At 34.0% G+C, this 20323-nt stretch overlaps 1 protein-coding gene across 2 annotated transcripts in view; it reads right to left on the bottom strand.

Moving 5' to 3' along the window:
• Positions 1-201: 201 nt before the first annotated feature.
• LOC149796219 (uncharacterized) overlaps positions 202-20323 on the bottom strand; it is a 100034-nt gene continuing 79912 nt past the window's right edge. For both annotated transcript variants that reach the window (XM_089966174.1, XM_089966175.1), the window contains 7 exons: positions 18923-19048; positions 18256-18371; positions 15716-15790; positions 14282-14367; positions 11467-11683; positions 4749-5026; positions 202-2238 (listed from right to left, as the gene is read on the bottom strand). In XM_089966174.1, coding sequence (XP_089822300.1) covers positions 2160-2238; positions 4749-5026; positions 11467-11683; positions 14282-14367; positions 15716-15790; positions 18256-18371; positions 18923-19048 — 977 coding nt within the window. In that variant the 3' untranslated portion in view covers positions 202-2159. The remainder of the gene's footprint in view (positions 2239-4748; positions 5027-11466; positions 11684-14281; positions 14368-15715; positions 15791-18255; positions 18372-18922; positions 19049-20323) is intronic.

The raw sequence follows: 20323 nt of genomic DNA, 5'->3' as shown, positions 1-20323 counted from the left end.
GTGTTAAAGATGCATGTTATATGCTTGTGTCTGTGTTTAACAAGGTATATGCTGTATCTCAGCTCATCTTTGAGTTAACATTCTGTATTCAATCTGCTTGTATTAAAGACAAAATGAAACCAATCATCTTTGTGACACAGATGAAAATTTTAACCAGTGTTCTAAAAATGTAATCTGTTAACAGACAACATACAACAAGAATTTGCTGGAGTAACTTTATTTATTACATGTTAATTCACTTGGTACAAATTAATAACTCACTCACTGTACAGAACTTGGTACAAACTAATAACTCACTCACTGTACAGAACTTGGTACAAACTCACTTCTATTTACAGAACTTGGCAACGTGGGAAATAATCGTTGGAAGAATAAATTACTTCTCAGGCAAGCAGAAAAAAAAAGATCAGCACAGATATAAGTAATAATTTAACAACAAACAGCATTGTACTTATCAAGCTGCACAAATTGTATTGCAAAACCTGTACAAATTGTACTTCACAAGCTGTACAAATTATGTACAATGAAATCTCACAGCAGTCATAAGATTTATCAGTTGCATGACTTGTTATAATGAATAAGGCAAATCATTGTTAACATGTTTCCAAGGCTCATTGTTTTCACCAAGACTGATCTTTTTTACCTTTATCTTATTACAACCAGACACTATTATTGTCCTATTTATTTCTTTCAAAACTATTTTGCTTTAAAGTATAGCTTGCTCTGGGTGGTTTCTGAAATCAGCTGAATTACATATTCTAAATTAATGCCCCCCCCCCCCCCCCCCCCGGCCCAAGTACCTGTTCCAAACTTTTAAAGAAATCTATTAAATGTTTTGTGTCCATAAACTACTCTAAACTTCTGTTCAATTTTACAGTGTATTATTTGCTTTGAAATAAAATATAAATTCCTAAAATAGACCACTTTTTAATATTTCAGACATATTATCCAGATATTCATTCCATGGAAAGCAATTCTCATGCAAACATTGTATAACTGATAAAACTTTGCATTAAGATGTATGAGTAAACCTCTATGTCAAACATGGGCCCTAACCCAATCAAATCTGGAAGGAAAATGATGATAACCAGACTAGACCTAGATTTTCTTAATACTGGATCATTCATCACACCAGGGTCCCAACAGTTTAGCAATGTAATTGGTTGGATATTCCCACTTATTAAAATAAATGAAGGAAAATTAAATCAACTACAAAGGAAATCTTGTCATGCATACATGCTCTTTATACATCTAAATGCAGTTCCTGGTCAGCTCTTTCTGATATGTACAGTAATCTATGAATTAAAAAAAATCTTTATAAAAGCTAGTGGGCATAGGAAAGTATTAAATAAATACAAATTTCTTTTTAAAAATCCTGATTATTAAATTCCCTTTAGACAATCGTATTTTGTCTTAAATTAATAACAAAAACAAAGCAATTATGAGTGACATAAAATGGTCACATTTTGAGATGGAATACCTTCATGGTGCCAAAAGAAACATTGTTAGCTGTCTCAAATCATATTAAACTTGGTATTTATATAATGAGTACACATTTTGAAAGATTTACAAATATTCAGCTGGATATCTTTTGCCAGCATGCATGCACAAAAAATGACACATGCATCTGATAAAAACATGTCTGCGTGACTTGTCATTTTCAATACTGAACCATATAAAAAGAGTCTACCATAAACCATATATAACATAACTACTTTTTGCTCACAGAAGGGCTGGAAAATGTGCAACAGCACTGAACAAGTTAAAAATCTAGCTGGGCAAATAAAATATTCCTTAACTTCTTTAGAACTGAATGCAGAATAAGATTATATAATTATAATCTCTATTTCAGGCAAATAAAAAAGTGGAAGAATTTTCCAGCCCCTGTAAGATATAAAGTTCCAATCAAATCAATCGAATCTGAGCACCTGATTTTCCAGTGTAATATTATAACCAACTGATATCACAGATACTGCAAAAAATTTTCTTTACAAGTAAAATCATTTATTTTGGCATCTATAAAATAAGGCACCATTTCATACATGGCACATAAATGAATATTCAGACACTAATGTCAAATTTAAAAAAAACAACCACAACAGCAGCTAACTTCTGGCTCGGAAAGTACAAGGTTGAATAATATCTAAAAAGAGCTAATGTCATCTGGATTCTCCCCAAGTGAAAGGAGGTGTTTCAGGCTTGACTTCCACTGGCTTGTCTTCTATTATTCGTGGCAAACTGAAACAAAAGAAAAACATTATTTGTTATACATATGCAACCGTAATATGCCATCTGATAGGTCTAATGTACAAACTCTTGGCTGAGAAATGATGATTAGGGTTGCATATATATACACGTCATTGTAATGCACTTCAGTCAAGTCCCACTGCAAACTGTATGGACACAAGTCTGCTACCACATAAACTGCTGGCAGATCCTGGTCTGTGCAGCTTGTTAGGAGTAATGAGTACAAAACAGATCCTGATCTGCTGGCACATGTGGCAGTAGATTAGGGTTGATGTTATTTGCACTTGGACTCAACTTTTCTATGCAAGTATATACAGTACATTATCAGCAATGTCCAGACAAAATATTGTACAATGTGTTAAAATGGAGCTGAAAATTTTGCACATGAAGATTTGAGAAACTGTGTGATTTTACTTGTCAGTTGAGTACAACTCCAAAATAACATAGATCTTCATCTACTGCGCATAATACACTGGCATATGAATGTCTATGTTGTTGGATCCACCGATTATTTCCAACAAACTGCATAGACCCAGATCTTCTGGTACATGATGCATTGGCAGATCTGTGCAGTTCACAGTTAGACTTGACTTTTAAGCAAGTAAATACGGTATCTGTTATACAAGCTCCTCTAATGCTTCAGGCATACAAATCCAAAGAAAACCACCATTTGTGTTTTAAAATCCCAAAATACAAGACTGTTGTCCATGATGACCAAGATGAACAGTCACTGATTACAGACTAATTACTATGACAGTCACTGATTACAGACTAATTACTATGACAGTCTTCTGATTCAACTTGCAAAATGTTTTTGGAAAAATTTATATTTTTACATAGGTAAGGATCCAAGCAATCCAGAATCACTTAAAAATTAAGTGTTACACTTAGTCAAATATCTATCCTCATTTTAGTAAACTGTCACCAACTGTCCATAAAATAATAACTGAATGAATACATGTATTTAAAAATTCATCAAATTTGCAAAAGATAAATGTCAAACATTCTTCTAATCAGATACATAAAATAAAATGTGTGTGGTAATGAGTGAATGATTTCACAATGACAATTATTAAGCTCACATTGAAATTGCTACACCGAGTCAGAGGCCAACTTATGGCAGGTCATAAATTGCTAGTGATTTCCCAAGATATATACTTTTTCACTGACTTTAATTTTCATTCAAAGCACAGACAGTGGGGATTAAAAACAATGTAAAAAAACGTCAATTTTCTATTAAGCAATAAGAAAACAAATTTGCTATGGAGTCATTTTATGTGCAATCTTACACAGCATTATCAGTCCTATGACGGTAAAATGTAACATCGTATCAATGATGTAATAATGTAACTTTGAACTGTACAGGAAACACTGATTTTACAAAAACAGACATCCATAACCAGCTAAGTCAGGAAATCCTATCATTCTAAGATGCAATCATGTTCCAGCTGAATCTGCAAAATGATACTGAAGATATACAAATTAAATTTTAACACCAAATCTTAATTTTGAGGCCACAGATTATGCCATTACAAATATGGCTGGAAACCCTAGTAGTTCTGGATCCAACTTTAAGTGTACAATAGCAATATTTTGAGGCCACAGATTATGCCATTACAAATATGGCTGGAAACTCTAGTAGTTCTGGATTCAACTTTAAGTGTACAATAGCAATATTTTGAGTTTAAGTTAAATAAGTGACTGATGTAGATTTATGACTTTTCAAGCAACTTAAAAGATAGCATCGTTGTGTTGATGATGTCATGGCTATTCTTGCCGCCAGAAAACTGAAATATATGTCACCACTCACAAACAAGGGAACAAAGTGTGATTTTATTGTGCATTTTTTTGTTTTTAAAAATTAAGTTTAGTTAAATGTTTATTTTATGTAAACAATATTTTGGGTGAAAACTGAGTTCAAATGCAGTCCAAAATAAAACTTAAATTTTGAAATACTTCTTTATATTTCTTTCAAAAAAATCACAAGATAAAACAATAAAAAGTTTTTCAATATTTTCAAAGGAATACTTTTTGTATAATGTTTGGTCAAAAAATGCCATTTCCTTTTGCCAGTAAATATTCTAAAGTGAAATCCCTGATATACAGTAAACTGCTTTTTCTTTGAAATAAGAATAATCAACTTCATTATTCTGGAATTTGGCATTTATTTTCAAGACTAACTATTTGGTACATATCACATTCTATTTCTTTCTGGACGAGAGAGGCAAAAATTCTGAATGCTGATGGCTCGCTTCTTGCATAACTGGCTTTGTTTTGGCATCAATAAAGACTTCAACTCCAAAGTATTCCTTGAGGACCAGTCATTACCAATGTTATTTGACCACTTGCACTCATTAATTGCTTAATTAGAAATATCATGTGGATGACAACACTCACACCATTCTGGACAAATATCCTAATTAAAGATGTGAAAATAAAGGTTTTCCTGATGCATGCCAATGAACCAACCAATCAGTCTAAATGGAGCACTAAATTCTTACGTGGCATATTTATTGAGTAGTTCATTCCTCTCCTTTGTGAGATCTTTGGGATTGATTCGGCCCTCAAGCAAATCCTGTGCCTGTTGACGCATCTGGAAGACTGACTCCTTGCGTAGTGGGAACCCAATAGGGTTCACATCTCGCTGCCTGCTGGCCCCTGATGGCTTGCGTAGGAGATGGTCATATTTATCATCGGACATGTCAAGTGGGTTATGTACAATATTTTCATGCATCGACAAGAACAGTGGCACATAGCATAGGTAATCCAGGAATGAGATCTGAAATAGTGAAATACAATTTTTAAGTGAATAACCATTCATCTTCTTTACAGTGAACCAATCATTGTAATACATAATAAACCATCCCTAAAAGGGGATATTTCAGGCTGCCCATTCCTTAACCAGAATTTAATCAAGCATTACACAGCTCAAACTCTTCAAAGCTTTCATTGGTCTCCAGCATCCATTGTAAACAACTACCATGCAAAAATTAAATTCAGGATAAAGTGAACTTATGAAAATGAAATGTTGTCCTCTTTTCAATTTTTTTTATCTTTACATCTTTAGAACTTTGATTTTAAATCAGAACTATAGTCATTATTGTGCTGATGTGCCAATGAACCACACACATACATACATAATAGGCACAGAAAAGTGATATTTCAGGTTGTCCATTTAAAAAAAAATGAACTACAATATATTAAATTTAGAGTAAGCAGAATATAACTCTTGACCTCTTGTAAAATTGTGCCAATTGTAAAATATATTTGTCTGTATTTGAAAATATTATTTACATTAACATCTTTGCTCATTGTGTGTGTGTGTGTGTGTGTGTGTTTATGATTTGGATTTTTCATGTAGCTTCAACAATTGTTCAGTCATATCACTATGATGTCTGACATGTGACAGCTTATAGTGGTGCCTAGCACTGGGGTATCATGTCACAGACATGTAGCATGATGTCCTACCCAGTCACATTATCCTGATATCAGGCTGACCAGTCCTAACACTAACCTCTAAACGCTGAGTGCCTAGCAAGGCAGCTGTTAGTGCCATTTTTATAAGTCTTTGGTATGAAGTAGCCGAGGTTCAAACCCATGACCTCCTGCATTTGAGGTGGATGCTCTAACCACTAGGCCATCAAAGCGGTCCACTCAGTATATAAATTACAGAACAAAATCCTCTCAAAAACATTCACTTTATTTTTTAACACTATTAAATACCCTTTTAATTATAAAAAATGACCATAAAATGATTAATTTTTTTCAGCTCTGTATTTTGCTTGTATTTCATCTGCATTTCATTTTGTATTCCATTCACATTCATTATCTTCTTGTTACTTTCCATTTACAGAATCAGAAATGCATTGTTTTTGTATTTATTGCTTCTATTCATCTTTTCCTTTCATTTTTTTCTTATCTGGAATGCATTTACCAATGTTGGAATTTACATTTTTTGTTTCTGTATCTTGTCTTATTCAAAGTGTCCTTCAATCTTCAATAAAATACAGTGAGCATAAAATTGAAAAGATGGGAGTGAATTTATGATAATTAACCATATAACTGCAAATGCATTAGATGTAAGAATAGAACATTTAACAGCACATTTTGTTGCTTGTTTTGTTTCATTTAAATAAAAATTGTATAATGTCATGCAGTGATGATGTCATGCAATGATGATGTCATGCAATGATGTCATGCAGTGATGGTGTCATTCAGTGATGATATGCATTGATGATGTCATGCAATGATGATGTCATGCGATGATGTCATTCAGTGATGATGTCATGCAATGATGATGCCATGCAGTGATGGTGTCATTCAGTGATGATGTCATGCAGTGATGTCATTACATTCATGGCAGTCGTAAGATAGCTGATCACATTCATAGGTAGTTCCTCAGTGATGTCATGCAGTGATGGTGTCATGCAGTGATGATGTCATTACATTCATGGCAGTCGTAAGATAGCTGATCACATTCATAGGTAGCTCCTCAATGATGTCATCATCAGCCATATTTGTGGTATGATAGCAGATTTACCACTGAGTTTATATGGTATTTGGAAGTTTAAATAAATGCATTGAATCTCAAGATACTATTACAAAGATACATACATAAACAGAATGCAAATCATGCTTTCTGTTAGTATCTATATGTGTAATTTATAAGTTGATTTTGCCTCAGCGTGCCTTGTTCAAAATGGTCAATGGTCATATAGGAGAAACTGCTGAGGTTGCCCATTGTCTAGGTAAAATGGGCAGAATATCATCTGCTAGAGACCTTATTGGGAAGCATCTATATTGGGAAATAAGCTTGTTACTTCCTAAATCCAGCCTTCCTACAAAGACAAAAATCATCTTTTCTGTCTATATATATATCATACCGACAAAGGGGAGAAATGCTTATGATTATCTCTCATTGACCCCACTAGAATGCACCACTTTTAAGCCTAGCAATGCATTGAATAAGATGCACACATTGGTGGGGAGGCTGGGAGGGTTTTATCATAATGTGATCAGGTAAGTACTCTTGAAGAAACAATTTACTCAAACACTTGCTTCCTCCTTGCATACATTCCCAATTATGTTAACATTAGGTGAATAATTAACAGAAGGAGAGAATGCTGAGCATCCGAACTCCCTGTCTAGGATTGCCCACTCTCCAAACTTGTCAGCAGCACAACCAATAGTCACATGTCCCATGAAAACCAGTTAAGATGAGAATTATTAAACACTTTACAAATTTTGTGGGTAAATCCAGTGAAAGATTTAAACTACTGCACTTGAGGAGGTTGTGCTGATGTCAACTGGGTGTAGCACAACAGCCATTGGACCCAAGAGATTCAGACCTTGTCTCAGCAAATCTAGGAGATAAAAATTCTAGAAGGCTGACTGGGCATGCCAGCCAACAGCTTCTAATATGTCCCAGATCAAAACATTACATTTGAAAGTGAGGCTTGCAGATATCTCTCTAATTTCATGAGCTGAAATCTTCACAAGGTCACTTTGATCCTTTCAGATTTCAGAGTAAACCAAGATTATAATCCAGTTCAGCCACAATGATCGGGCTTGAGGGGTGATATCCTTTTTCCCAGTCTTTGATGGGTTAAAGATCACTTTCTTGGTCCACAAATTTTCTCAGTGCACTTCAAGTAATGTTTGAGGACATAACCAGGTTCATGTATGGTCACTTATATGCATCTATTGAAAAGAGGAAATACTTTAGGAAATAGAATGGTCAGGCATGGCCACTTCCCTCGATGTATCTATTGAAGAAAGAGAATGCATAAGGGCAAAAACAGGGTCAAGCATGGTCACTTCTGTATATCTATTGAAGAGAGGGGGCATACAACACTGACCGCCTGCAGACAGCAACATATTCTTGGTTACATCATTAGGACCATGGAACCATTCAATATGAAATGCAGTTAATTTGGGTACATTGAAAGGACATTTAACTCGCTCACTTTACATGCTAAAGCTATCAGAAAGCATATTTTGTGAAAGCCCAAGAACTTATGTTGAGACCAAAACTTATACATTTTTCCTTGGTAGGCAATCCAATGGAACTTGTGCACAGCCAGATAATACGGATATGGAAATATGCATCAGTCAAGTCTAGACTGAATGTAAATTTGTCCCTTTAGAAGAAAATCCCGACTGATCACACTGTTTTCATCTTGAACTGCAATCTTGTACTCCAATATATTGGGTGAGCTGGCTCATGTTGATGACTTCACCAAGCTTTGCAATGACCTTTGACTCTACAAGGAGCTTGAAATAAAACCCTGGAGAGTTCAGTTCCTGAACAATATTTACTGGCTACTTGTTGAGTAACAACCTGAACTCCTTTTTGTGCATAACCTGCTTTCTCCAAATGTGACATAATATCCATCATGAAAGGAAAAGACAAAAAGGGATGGGGTTAAATAAATAAACTCAGAAGCCCCTTAGAAATGAATTGGATCATCCATTTATTTTGAAAAAAAGTAGATCCAATCCTAATGAAAATGAAGAAGTCTGGCACCAACCAGTAGGCTGTCTATGAACAGTCAGGGTGGTGAGTCAACAGTGGCTATTAGGAGGCTTGGGGTAAAGAGAAACTTGTTTCTTATCCTCTTTGTTATACTGCTTCCAATATTAAGGAGTCTGCTGCTATACAGTAGGCATGGCCATTTGGAGGGGCAGTTACAGTGCTGCCTGCCAACTCACTTGCTCTATCCTACTGCCAAATAATAATGGCAACCACCCAAAAGTGTCACATGGAGATTAATAGAAAATATGTGACTTAAGTGATAACAAGCAAAGATCAGTATATTGTCTCACCAAACTGACACTGGCAGAGGCCGTCAGAGCATAAACCAGAGAATGGTGTACAGCTCTATTAATGACCTGGTGAACCTAGCCATTGATTCCAAAGTATGATCAATGTCCGGTTTTTTGGCAACCCCAAAAATGGCAAGTGGTGCTAGATCTAACATTGAAAATGTTGCTGTGATATTCCCAATGAGCTTCTAAATAACATGAAAGACAGTCTTATCCACCTTGTAGAATAGCAGGTGCCATATTCACTGCTGTGATGATCTTATCTAATGTTGGAAACTCATTGGTAAAAAATACACCAATGTCCACCTTTGTAGAACAGGAGGGTGCCATATTCGCTGTTGTGATGTTCTTAACTAGTGCTGGAAACTCATTGGTAAAAAATACACTCTTGTCCACCTTGTAGAACAGCAGGGTGCCATATTCACTGCTGTGATGATCTTATCTAATGTTGGAAACTCATTGGTAAAAAATACACCAATGTCCACCTTTGTAGAACAGCAGGGTGCCATATTTGCTGTTGTGATGTTCTTAACTAGTGCTGGAAACTCATTGGTAAAAAATACACTATTGTCCACCTTGTAGAACAGCAGGGTGCCATATTCACTGCTGTGATGTTCTAGTGTTAGAAGCTTGGGGATAAAAGGTCAAAATGCATCTCACACAAGAAATTTCCTTTATTTTTACAGATTGCAGCAGTAGGCAGAAGAAGAGTTGTTCCTCTACATCTTACAGGTCTACTGATGCCTTTTCTTTATTGGCATGGCTCGCAGTTGGCAGTGGAAACCAGCAACACCCAGTATATCTCTTCCATAGCTGCCTTGGGACTAAGCTCAGTCTGTTACGTTGTTGGGTCTGAGTTTGTTTAAAACATCAAGGATATCCCCACATTCACTGTTTAGTCATCCTCATTAGGTATGATGGATGTCCGCCTGGATGGTCAGCTCAGTTGCCATATGGCTGGTATATCTGGCTCTTAGCTGGGCGGTCAGCTGGATGGCAGTTCTCGGAACCATCCACACAGAAGGTGCAGCTGAATGTATAAAACTGTAAGCAGATTCTCATACGGTTGCACATGCCATGGTATTCTACAACTTTATGCATTTGCTGCATTTTGCCATCATATTGAACTGACATGAAAAGAATGACAAAAAAAAGAAAAATTAGGAAATCACATTTCAAATTATACCTACATTCACAACAGCATTTGTTATTAAAGCAAGTAAAAACATATACGCCTTGCATGTGGAGAACAAGGTCCAACTAAGTGATGTCCATGCCACATAGATATTGATCAACATTAAAAAAAAAATGTATATCGTATTTTAGTAATAATCATACTGCACTAAAAGAAATACAAACTTTATGCATGGATGAGGTGAAATTTTTAAAGATTTTCAAACAATTTTCAAGCGGTCTTGTAGAATTATCTTGAGTCTGCAAAGTGAAAGCTTAAAGTTGGAGCCACCCAGTGGTGGTAAAGGGGAGGTAATGGGAAAGAGTTTCATCATTTTGTCTATTTAATACATAGACAAGAAAGATGAATTTTCATCTTTCCAGGAAGGCTGGATTCAGGAGGAAGGAAACTTATTTTCCAAACGTTAATGTGATCAGGGAATGTATTCATAGAAGACAAATTGTGCAAGTGTAAAGAATGAAGAATCTGATCCCAGATTATCATACAAAACCAAGGTAATTTAGCGGTTTCGCATTTCATTTCATTTTCATTTATCATTCATCATTGTCTTATGTATATGCATTCTCATTTCCTTTATATCAGCATTTATCATTTCATTTACTTTTATTGTGCATTCCATTTCATTTCACTGATTAAATTACTCATTTCATGGACTATATTTCAAATGACATGTTTCGCTTTCCATTGTGTGAGATAGGTTAGGAAAAGAAACATCTTCCATATATCTACTGACTTAAAAGTCAAGTCCAACTCCAAACTTCACAGACCCAGATCTGTTGTCACAAAATGCAATGGCAAACCTGTTGGTACATTATGCAATGGCAGACCTGTTGGTACATTATGCAGTGACAGACCTGTTGGTACATTATGCAGTGACAGACCTGTTGGTACATTATGCAGTGGCAGACATGTTGGTACATTATGCAATGGCAGGACAGATCAGGGTCTATGTTGCTTACAGTTAACTAGATTTGTAAGTGGCTGTATACAGTATTCTGCTGCTAAGACACAATTTCTGGTGTACTAGCAATTATGTAATGCTATTTTTAGCATAAAATTCACCTTTAGATACATGAAATAATTAAAGAAGCAGAAAGTGAAAAAAGGCAGAAGACTTTTGCGGGTCTATTTAACTTTTGCAAGACAGCAAATTTTAGCTACAAAGAAATGAAATGGTCACAGGATATTTTAAATAATACCTCCATAAAAGCATTTGGTTGTAGCCTTTCCATGATAAAGTTTTGCTGTTTCCAGTTTAAGCCTCCAGCAATTAGCTCAATCCTCAATGACTCAGCCTTGATAAAGTTGGCATCCCTGTCTGACTCCGCATTGCAATAGAACATCATTTTATACAAGTCCATTTTACGCTGGATGTCAATCAGGTCACAGATATCCAGTAAGTGTCTGCTAATGGGGCTGAAAAAAAGATAAATCTCACCTACAATTTGCAAGGAAGTCACTTGAACTCCACACATTTTCAATTATTCATTTTTTCGTCCAAACATCCCAACCCTCTGACCCTGCCCCAACTGATTCAAAAACTCTGCATCAATTCTGCACTTCTATAAACAATATACACAAAAGTTTAAAGTCTCTATCTTATTTTGTGTAGAAAAAACTGCCTGAAAAAAAAAAATATATATATATATATATATATATATATATATATATATATATATATATATATATATATATATATATATATATATATATATGCATGCACATGCACACCTGGATAGGCTGTACCCAATTATCTCTAGTGTTCATAAAAAGGCAGGAAAACACAAATAAGATCTGATTGTCTTTTTATTGGTACAATAATTAGATATTGTATTATTTACTCTATCTTTCATTAACTCTTGAGAAAATAAATGGTGTTTGCATATACCTATCAAACTATTCTGATATGATCATATTTATACAAAAATAACTACATAAAACACCTTAGCAGGAGATGACAATTTCAGCATACTAGTCCCACAAGGCTATTGCAGAGACAATAAGTCAGAATTTATTGTATACTATGTAAAGCTTGGGATTACTTGCAAAAACTTTCACTAGCCCATCATTTAGTCTTACTTGTCCAGGTTAGTTGGGAAAAGGAAATGTCATCCCATGGAGAGACTTGATAAAAAGTTTTTGACTGTTTATTCTGTGATTCATGTAAATCAAAAGGATGAATAAATAAACACTGCAAGATTGCTGTGAAACATGGTGTCTTGCATGTCAAGGGCACTTTTTATGATGCAGATTTCTGCTTACACAGGTAAGATGGGAACATCTGGCTGTTTATACATGCAATACAAGAACTTCTATCTACTTATAAAGATAAGACAAGAACTTCTGTTTATACAGGTAAAACAAGAACTTCTATTTGCTTATACAGGTAAGACAAGAACTTCTATTTGCTTATACATGCAAGACAAGAACTTCTATCTACTTATACAGATAAGACAGGAACTTCTATCTGTTTATACAGGCAAGACAAGAACTTCTGTATGTTTATACATGTAAGGCAAGAACTTCTATTTGCTTATACAGGTAAGACAAGAACTTTTATCTGTTTATACAGGTAGGACAAGAACTTCTATCTGTTTATACAGGTAAGACAAGAACTTCTATTTGCTTATACAGGTAAGACAAGAACTTCTACTTGCTTATACAGGTAAGACAGGAACTTCTATCTGTTTATACAGGTAAGACAAGAACTTCTATCTGTTTATACATGTAAGACAAGAACCTCTACTTGCTTATACAGGTAAGACAAGAACTTCTATTTGCTTATACAGGTAAGACAAGAACTTCTATCTGTTTATACAGTTAAGACAAGAACTTCTACCTGTTTATACAGGTAAGACAAGAACATATTTGCTTATGCAGGTAAGACAAGAACTTCTGTATTATCAAAATACAAACTAAAGGGTCTTCAAAAATTACCAGATGGAACCAGTTACAGCACGGTCATTATTTATTCTTGATCCTGTGCAGTATTTTTATTAATTGCAGAGCTTCTGCCAGTTTAAAATGTGCTGCACAGAGTCATTAAAAAGTACTATATATACCGGTACTCACTTATAGGTAGCATCCAAATGCAAACAATATAAACCCTGCTCTGCCATCACATAATGTACCAGCAACTCAGGGTCTATACTTTTTGCTTAACTGATTACTCCTGACTAACTGCACAGATCCAGATATGCCAGCACATTATTCAATGGCAGATCTGGGTCTGTGCAGTTTGCAGTGGGTCTCAACTTATAAATGAATATATATGGTAACAACTGTGCAGTAACTGATTTTATGCTGCAACTGATGCAAACCCCCTACATGTATAGTAATATAATATCAAAGTTTCAGTAAACAAAGCAACCAATTAAAAGATAAATGTCCTTTATAATATATAACACCAATTATGCTGCTGCTGCTGATTTTATTGCCGCTGCCATAACTGACACAAAAGTAATACTTGTGTCTTACTATCAACAGGCTAGACAAAAAGACAAATTCAAAGTAAAAATGATCTACATCTGCCATCAGAATGACACTGATCTTAAGAAAGCTTACCGTATACTCTCACAAGTTAAGTAAAATGCAAACAACACAGATCCAGATCTGCCATAGAAGAATGCACCTGCAGATCAATGTCTGTGTTGTCTGTTGTACTAATTACTCCAAACAAACTGCACAAGCCCATATCTGCTGGCACATTATGTGATGGCAGATCTGGGTCTGTGCAGTTTGCAGCTAGACTCATAGGTGAGTATACATGGTAATTCAGTTATGAAAATGATAAAGACAGATAAATGTGAGCAGTGATGCTTGTTGGAAGAGTGTATATCTTATGAGAAGTAGATATGATTTTCAGATACTGCATGCTGTTAGCTCAATGTCATAAATAATATATTCCTTACAACTTACTCAAGAAATGTAAATATTTAAAGAGACATATCTAGTTTACTTGAAAATTAAAATAATATTCAGCCTATGTTCCAAGATCCTAATCAAATTACTTACTCCATAGTTGCTACTCTCTCACATAAGGCTGAGACAACAGCAAACATACGGAAGGTGATTTGACTGGCATCATCAATTTTGAGCACCTGTGGAGAAAAAAAATGTATGATAAAAAAATTAAATATATTTACAAGACATCAGCATGAAAACCTCTTAGGCATGCATAAAACATAAAAATTATGTTTTCACTTACATCAAACTGTTACTGACATGATGCAAGACAAATGCTACAGGTCATATACAGTGATCCACCTTTTATAATATTCTTGAATGTGTGAATGTAGGATTTGTGATAATCTATAATTTAAAAAACACATGCCAGAAAATCAACCAAATGCATGAAAATCCTGCGTTCAATATTAAAACCCTACTGTTACATCTTCATTAAATTCCTCCTATGTTCACAAAATTCTTCCCTTTTCTTCAAATGATCAGTTCTAGGATATAACCTGTAATACTCTTCATGGAAGCCATAAAGAAACCCATGTTTTAAGTGAGGAAACCTTATTCTCTGTGTGTGCGTGCGTGCATGGATATATCGGTTTAACTCTGTGTGTGTATACATGGATATATGGGTTTAATTGTACATCAGTATAATTTTGGTTATATAGCACCAGTAAAAAGTTAAGCTACAAATGGGTAAAGGAAAATGTGGAAAACTATAATATTATAAAACCTTCCAAATATTTCAATAACAAAACAGAATTTGACCTACTTAATTGAATCCATTATTATACCCTCATTATACAAGTGTCACTATCTTACTGATGAGGATTATAGTGAGGGATTACTGTACATGGTTTGGTATGTGCAAACATTTGCCCAAAAAAGTTGGTACAAGTTCAAACCTAAGTGCTCCAGTCCTTTCTTGAGTTTTGTAGCAAATGTTTAAAAAAATAGAAAACTGCATGGTCATTATTTTCATATTAATATAACAAAAACTGGATGAATTATTTATAAATTACCTACCTCCAATAAGTTTTATATGATGGAAAATACAAACTGTACTTAAGACTCACATGATATTCGGATGTCTGAAGAAATGTCAAACCAGCTGTATTACCCTGTCATATAAGAATGATAGAGAATGTTTTTGGTTTAGGACCAGGTGCTCTAAAATGGATTTAGAAATCTGTTTCCATTCTTTTTGTTATTGCTGAGAGCATCTACCAGTCTGTCTGTATACCATGCTATCCTGGATGGAACTCAAGTATACAAAACATAATCTCACTACTGATGGAGTAAAATCATACATTTTCAGGTATTAAATACTGTCACTACAAATGAATACAATTATTATATGATCAGAAAAATTTCAGGATTTTTAAGTTTTCAACTGTATGGAACAGTAACCTAACTCTTACATCAAACTGAAAAAATCAGTGTTGAAAAGTGATAAATAGTGAAAATACATATTTTCTAGACAAACTCTACCTTAAAGACATAATCTAGCTGTTTCTTTGTGATGCCCTGTACGGAAGGTACACCATCCAATGCCTGCCTTGCCTCCTGAAAATGGCAAGACAAAAGTTTTCATTTACAAGAACAATAAAGCAATAAAATATGAATATACCCAAAAAAAGAAAATTGAAAAGAAAAAACTGCACAATCTAATTTTCATTTATTCATTACAGCTACTATTTAAGTGATAATGCTATAAAGGAGATTATTCTTAATTACTTTTTGACTGATTAAGCTGTAATGTAAACTAATGAAAAAAGACACCAATAACAGCTAGTAACTGTCGATGAGCCAAATCTACCAAGAATGATTCTTCAGATACTATGGGGCAGCAATTTTCCTGAATTTCTTTGTTGCCCTGAACCACAAATTTAATGACCCAATGAAAAATTAGCCACATATGATGAAGCCTACTCCTACAATTTTCTTACTGTGTTTCTTTCCTTGTGATAAAGAAAGCTATTTGAAATTATTGTCATTTGGTACGAAAAGATTAGTTTTTACATGCTGGTGTTTATTTTAATCCTTTAACCCTTTACCTCATGCAACCATCTTTGGATGCCTCTACAAAAGTCCCATGGAAGCGCCTTTTGATGCCTCTACAAAAGCTGCATGGAAGCGCCTTTTGACATTGGCTGTAAACATCTGTCATTTTAAGCTGGTTTTCAAAGTGTCACCTTCGGGGAAAACCCCTTATTAGATACTACATTCATTTCTGCGAATGACAATTACGTCAGATGATGTGGTCACTGTTTATGCACTGGTCGATATCTGCTATTTAAAGTAACTGGTTCGTAATCTCCACTCTCCAAAATGGCGGTCGCAGATTTCATTCAGTACTTACGAAGTTTTCACGATTAGAATCACAACTATGAAAGATTCAATAACCTAGGTAAAGGCTCTGATATTGATGTAGGCAGCAATTAGTTTTTATAAATTATCAAATTCAGATGACTTGGTGATGTAGACACAGACGAAAAACTTGTAAATTTTGAGTATGAGAAATGGCAGCTACGGTTGGTCACACGGTCTCACTGACATGACGGTGAACGAGTTCTCTCCAGAAAATTTAAGCATATAAAAAATTCTTCTGTGATAAATAATTACACAGCTATAACAATCTGACTTTACTCTTAAATTTTTCCACATATAATAGATGTGTACCAAAAATGAAAAATGGTTAAAATTGCTGTTAAATGTAACATACACTACATTGCTTAACAGTTCACAGGCAACCGTATGCATATAGAGTCGACTAGGTAACAGGTGTTCTATTTATAGCGTGCTGCACTTTGTAACTATGCTCTATGAGGTAAAGGGTTAAGACAAAAGAATGATAAATCATTTATATTGTTTCAATGCATACCTATCTATTAAATGTGCACAGTATTAGTGGTATACCATTTTAAAACATTAATTTTTTCTGATGGTAGGTACCACAGTATTTTTCACTGTACTCAAACTTCAGTACTTTCCATCAGTAAGGAATGAAAGAAATTCCCAAGTATCCTTGTAACGAAATGAATGATATTAAAAGCATGTATTCATTTTTCATCATGAACTAATTCCATAAATTACTATTTTCTTTTTGTAAAAGAAAATAGTTGAAATTGTCATTAATTAATTTCAGATATTACAAATATAGTTATCTTTATGACTCTTTAATCACATGTTTGGCACATGTCAGATATAACAACATGGCTGACAAATGGGATGTTATGAAAAATATTCAAGTCAAATCCACCTCCCCCGGTTAGTATGCTACTGTTTTGTGTTCATACATGTGGTAGGATTGTTTGAATCATTCAAGTGACTGCTGTTTTCTGTCTGCATATTTTTATTCTTTTATACTCTTTATTTTAGGTACTTATAGGATAATATATGAAATTATATAACAACATATATGCATTCTTTGATAGGTAAACCCAGAAGTTTAAGTACCCATGAAAATTTAAAAAAAAAAAAAATTTATAATTTTTTTATACGAAAGCTTGAAAATTGAAACCCATGAAAAAAATGATAATACAATAATATTAGCTATCTTCTATTGATTAAAAAGTTTCATTTTTTGTTGGAGATGGATATATAAAGATTTTGCAGTTATTTATATAAAGATTTTGCAGTTATTTATATAACTGCTTATAATAAAGTCCAACTGCTAATCACACAAATCCAGATGCCATTGCATAATACTCTGGCAGATCTGGGTCCATACAGTTTATTAGAAGCAGTCAGTAGAACAAACACTATAGATCCTGATTTCCCAGCATATTATGTGACGGCAGATCAGGATTAATGTTTTCTGCAGTTGGACTCGGCTTGCAAGCGCATATATAAAGTATATCATTGGTGTGTGTAGTTTCATCAATGAAGCCTTTTAATGAGAACATTTCAAGTTTTTCATGCCTCTGATTTTAAAAACTAATACAAACTGTTCACTTGGACATTGAAGGCAAGATTTTTGTACCATTCATGAACCAAATAAATTGTTAAACAGCTACAGTGGAACCAACCTTGAAGCCGATAACTGTATCAAAGTCCTCATCCTCTACTACAAATGCCTTGGCATAAGCTTCCAGTTTGCCAGGATCTACCAGTCTGTAGTGGGTAACAAAGTCTATGTTTCCATCTGAAAGGCAAAGCAGTAACAAATACAATTTTAGTTCCTGCTGCATCTATTCTACCTATACTTCTATAAGTAACTTTTATTTTTATACAGTAAAACATGTTACCCAAAAGCATTTTTGAAGAAAATCTTTTTGGATTATTGTTATGTATTATTAAAAACAAAGCAAGGAAACAACCAAAAATAGAATGTATGCTCAAGTGGTTTTGCTAAAATTCCTGACAATTCAAAAAATCAAGATGATCTGAAAAACTATCCCAATATTATTTCTGTATATTACAAATGGATTAGTACATGTAATTACGATTTACATGCTTGGAAACTATTAACTTCTAATTAATCACTAGAAATACATTATCTAAACCTGATAATCCACAAAATAAAGATCCCAGTTAAGTATTTTTATTAACTCAGTTAAATGGGCTTTTATGCAAAAAAAATTTGTACATCACTTTTTTAGTATACGATTCCAATGTTATTATTTAATTTTATGCTGATGAATTTAATGATATGTTAAAGGAAATGCAAGCAAATAGATAAAACTCCAATCTCACCTCTTTCATCTAGATCTTTAGCATAGTCATCTTTTAGTTTACACAGGTCCATTATTTTCTTCATGTGATCTAACAGAGTCTGACCTCCCCTCTTCATGATGACATTCACTCGCTTCAACCCAGTTACTGAAATAATCACAATAATCCCACATACAGGCATTTTAAAAGCTAAAGAGTGCAAATTTTGTAAGGAGAAACAAACTTTCTCTGGTAAAAGTGAAAAATTAACTTTTTTGTGATAGATGCATTTAAATAAAAGTTTAAAACTGATTTGAAGAAAAAAAGAGATGTAACATATAAACACTACTGAAATAGAAACATGTTTTCCTAATACTATACAATGTATATGTACGTATGTACTGATTTAAAGGCTCAGTACAATCCTGGCAATATAGTGCCCAACCTTTACTAAAAGGCATTTTCTGAGATACTAATTTAAGCTTTTTATTAACACAACAAAAAGTTAGCTATGAAATTTGATTTTCATGCCTTTTTTAGACTCCATATATTCTAACTATTTCTCATTACAAATTCAATACCTCTTTGTTTTAGAGTTAATATACTGCTAATTTATTGAAAATAGGAAGAAACAAATCAAAATAGGACTGAAGTCAAACAAAAGTGCTTCAGTCTTAAGATTTTTCGAAGCTAAATTGGATAAGATCTCTTCAAAGTAAATTTTATGGTACATAATGTTTCTCCGAGAATATTCTCCAATCACATTAATGTTAGGACTTCATTGTCTCACAAATCCAGCTATCCAAGATGAAAAATATTCACTTGCGTTTCTATTGATCATATAGACAAAAGTAAGTAATTCTTCCAAATTACTGTCCTTTCCATGGCTTGGTGGTTACTTATATACTAGTACTAATATTAGTACCCCTACTTGGTGGTATTAAATTATATATATCAGCCTATATGGAGCAGATCAGTAATTATTATTATTGTGAAAATTTTTGAACATGTTTATTACATAAACTGAAAGAAAATAAAAAGTCATCTATTTTACCTTTTTCATCCAATATTTTCTTTCAGACCATCCACCATATTAGTTCAACTGATAACTACTTCCATTTTCAGCCTAATTATTTCATGTGCCATATAAGGACACTGCTTCCTTGTTTGGAAATATAACCAGATCATAGGAAATATGGTATGCATTGAATAACATATCGTAGAATATCCAAATATGAACTGAACAGGGTGAACCTGATCCTGATGATGCAGCTGATTGCCACTGCAAATGTCCATGGGCTGTGGTTGAGACCAAATGGGAGTAAATGAAACTGAAAATCATATGAATCTGCATCAGACAGGATGGATATGTATATGGAAGCATGCATCAGTTTGATCAAAACTTATCATGAACTTATCATTTCTGATGGAAAGCCTTAACAA

Source organism: Sinohyriopsis cumingii, chromosome 7, assembly GCF_028554795.1.
Source record: "Sinohyriopsis cumingii isolate HCF-2022 chromosome 7, ASM2855479v2, whole genome shotgun sequence".
In the NCBI taxonomy this organism is placed as follows: Eukaryota; Metazoa; Mollusca; class Bivalvia; order Unionida; family Unionidae; genus Sinohyriopsis; species Sinohyriopsis cumingii.
Note: the sequence above shows the minus strand (reverse complement) of the source record. Positions and strands in the feature narration are given on the sequence as shown.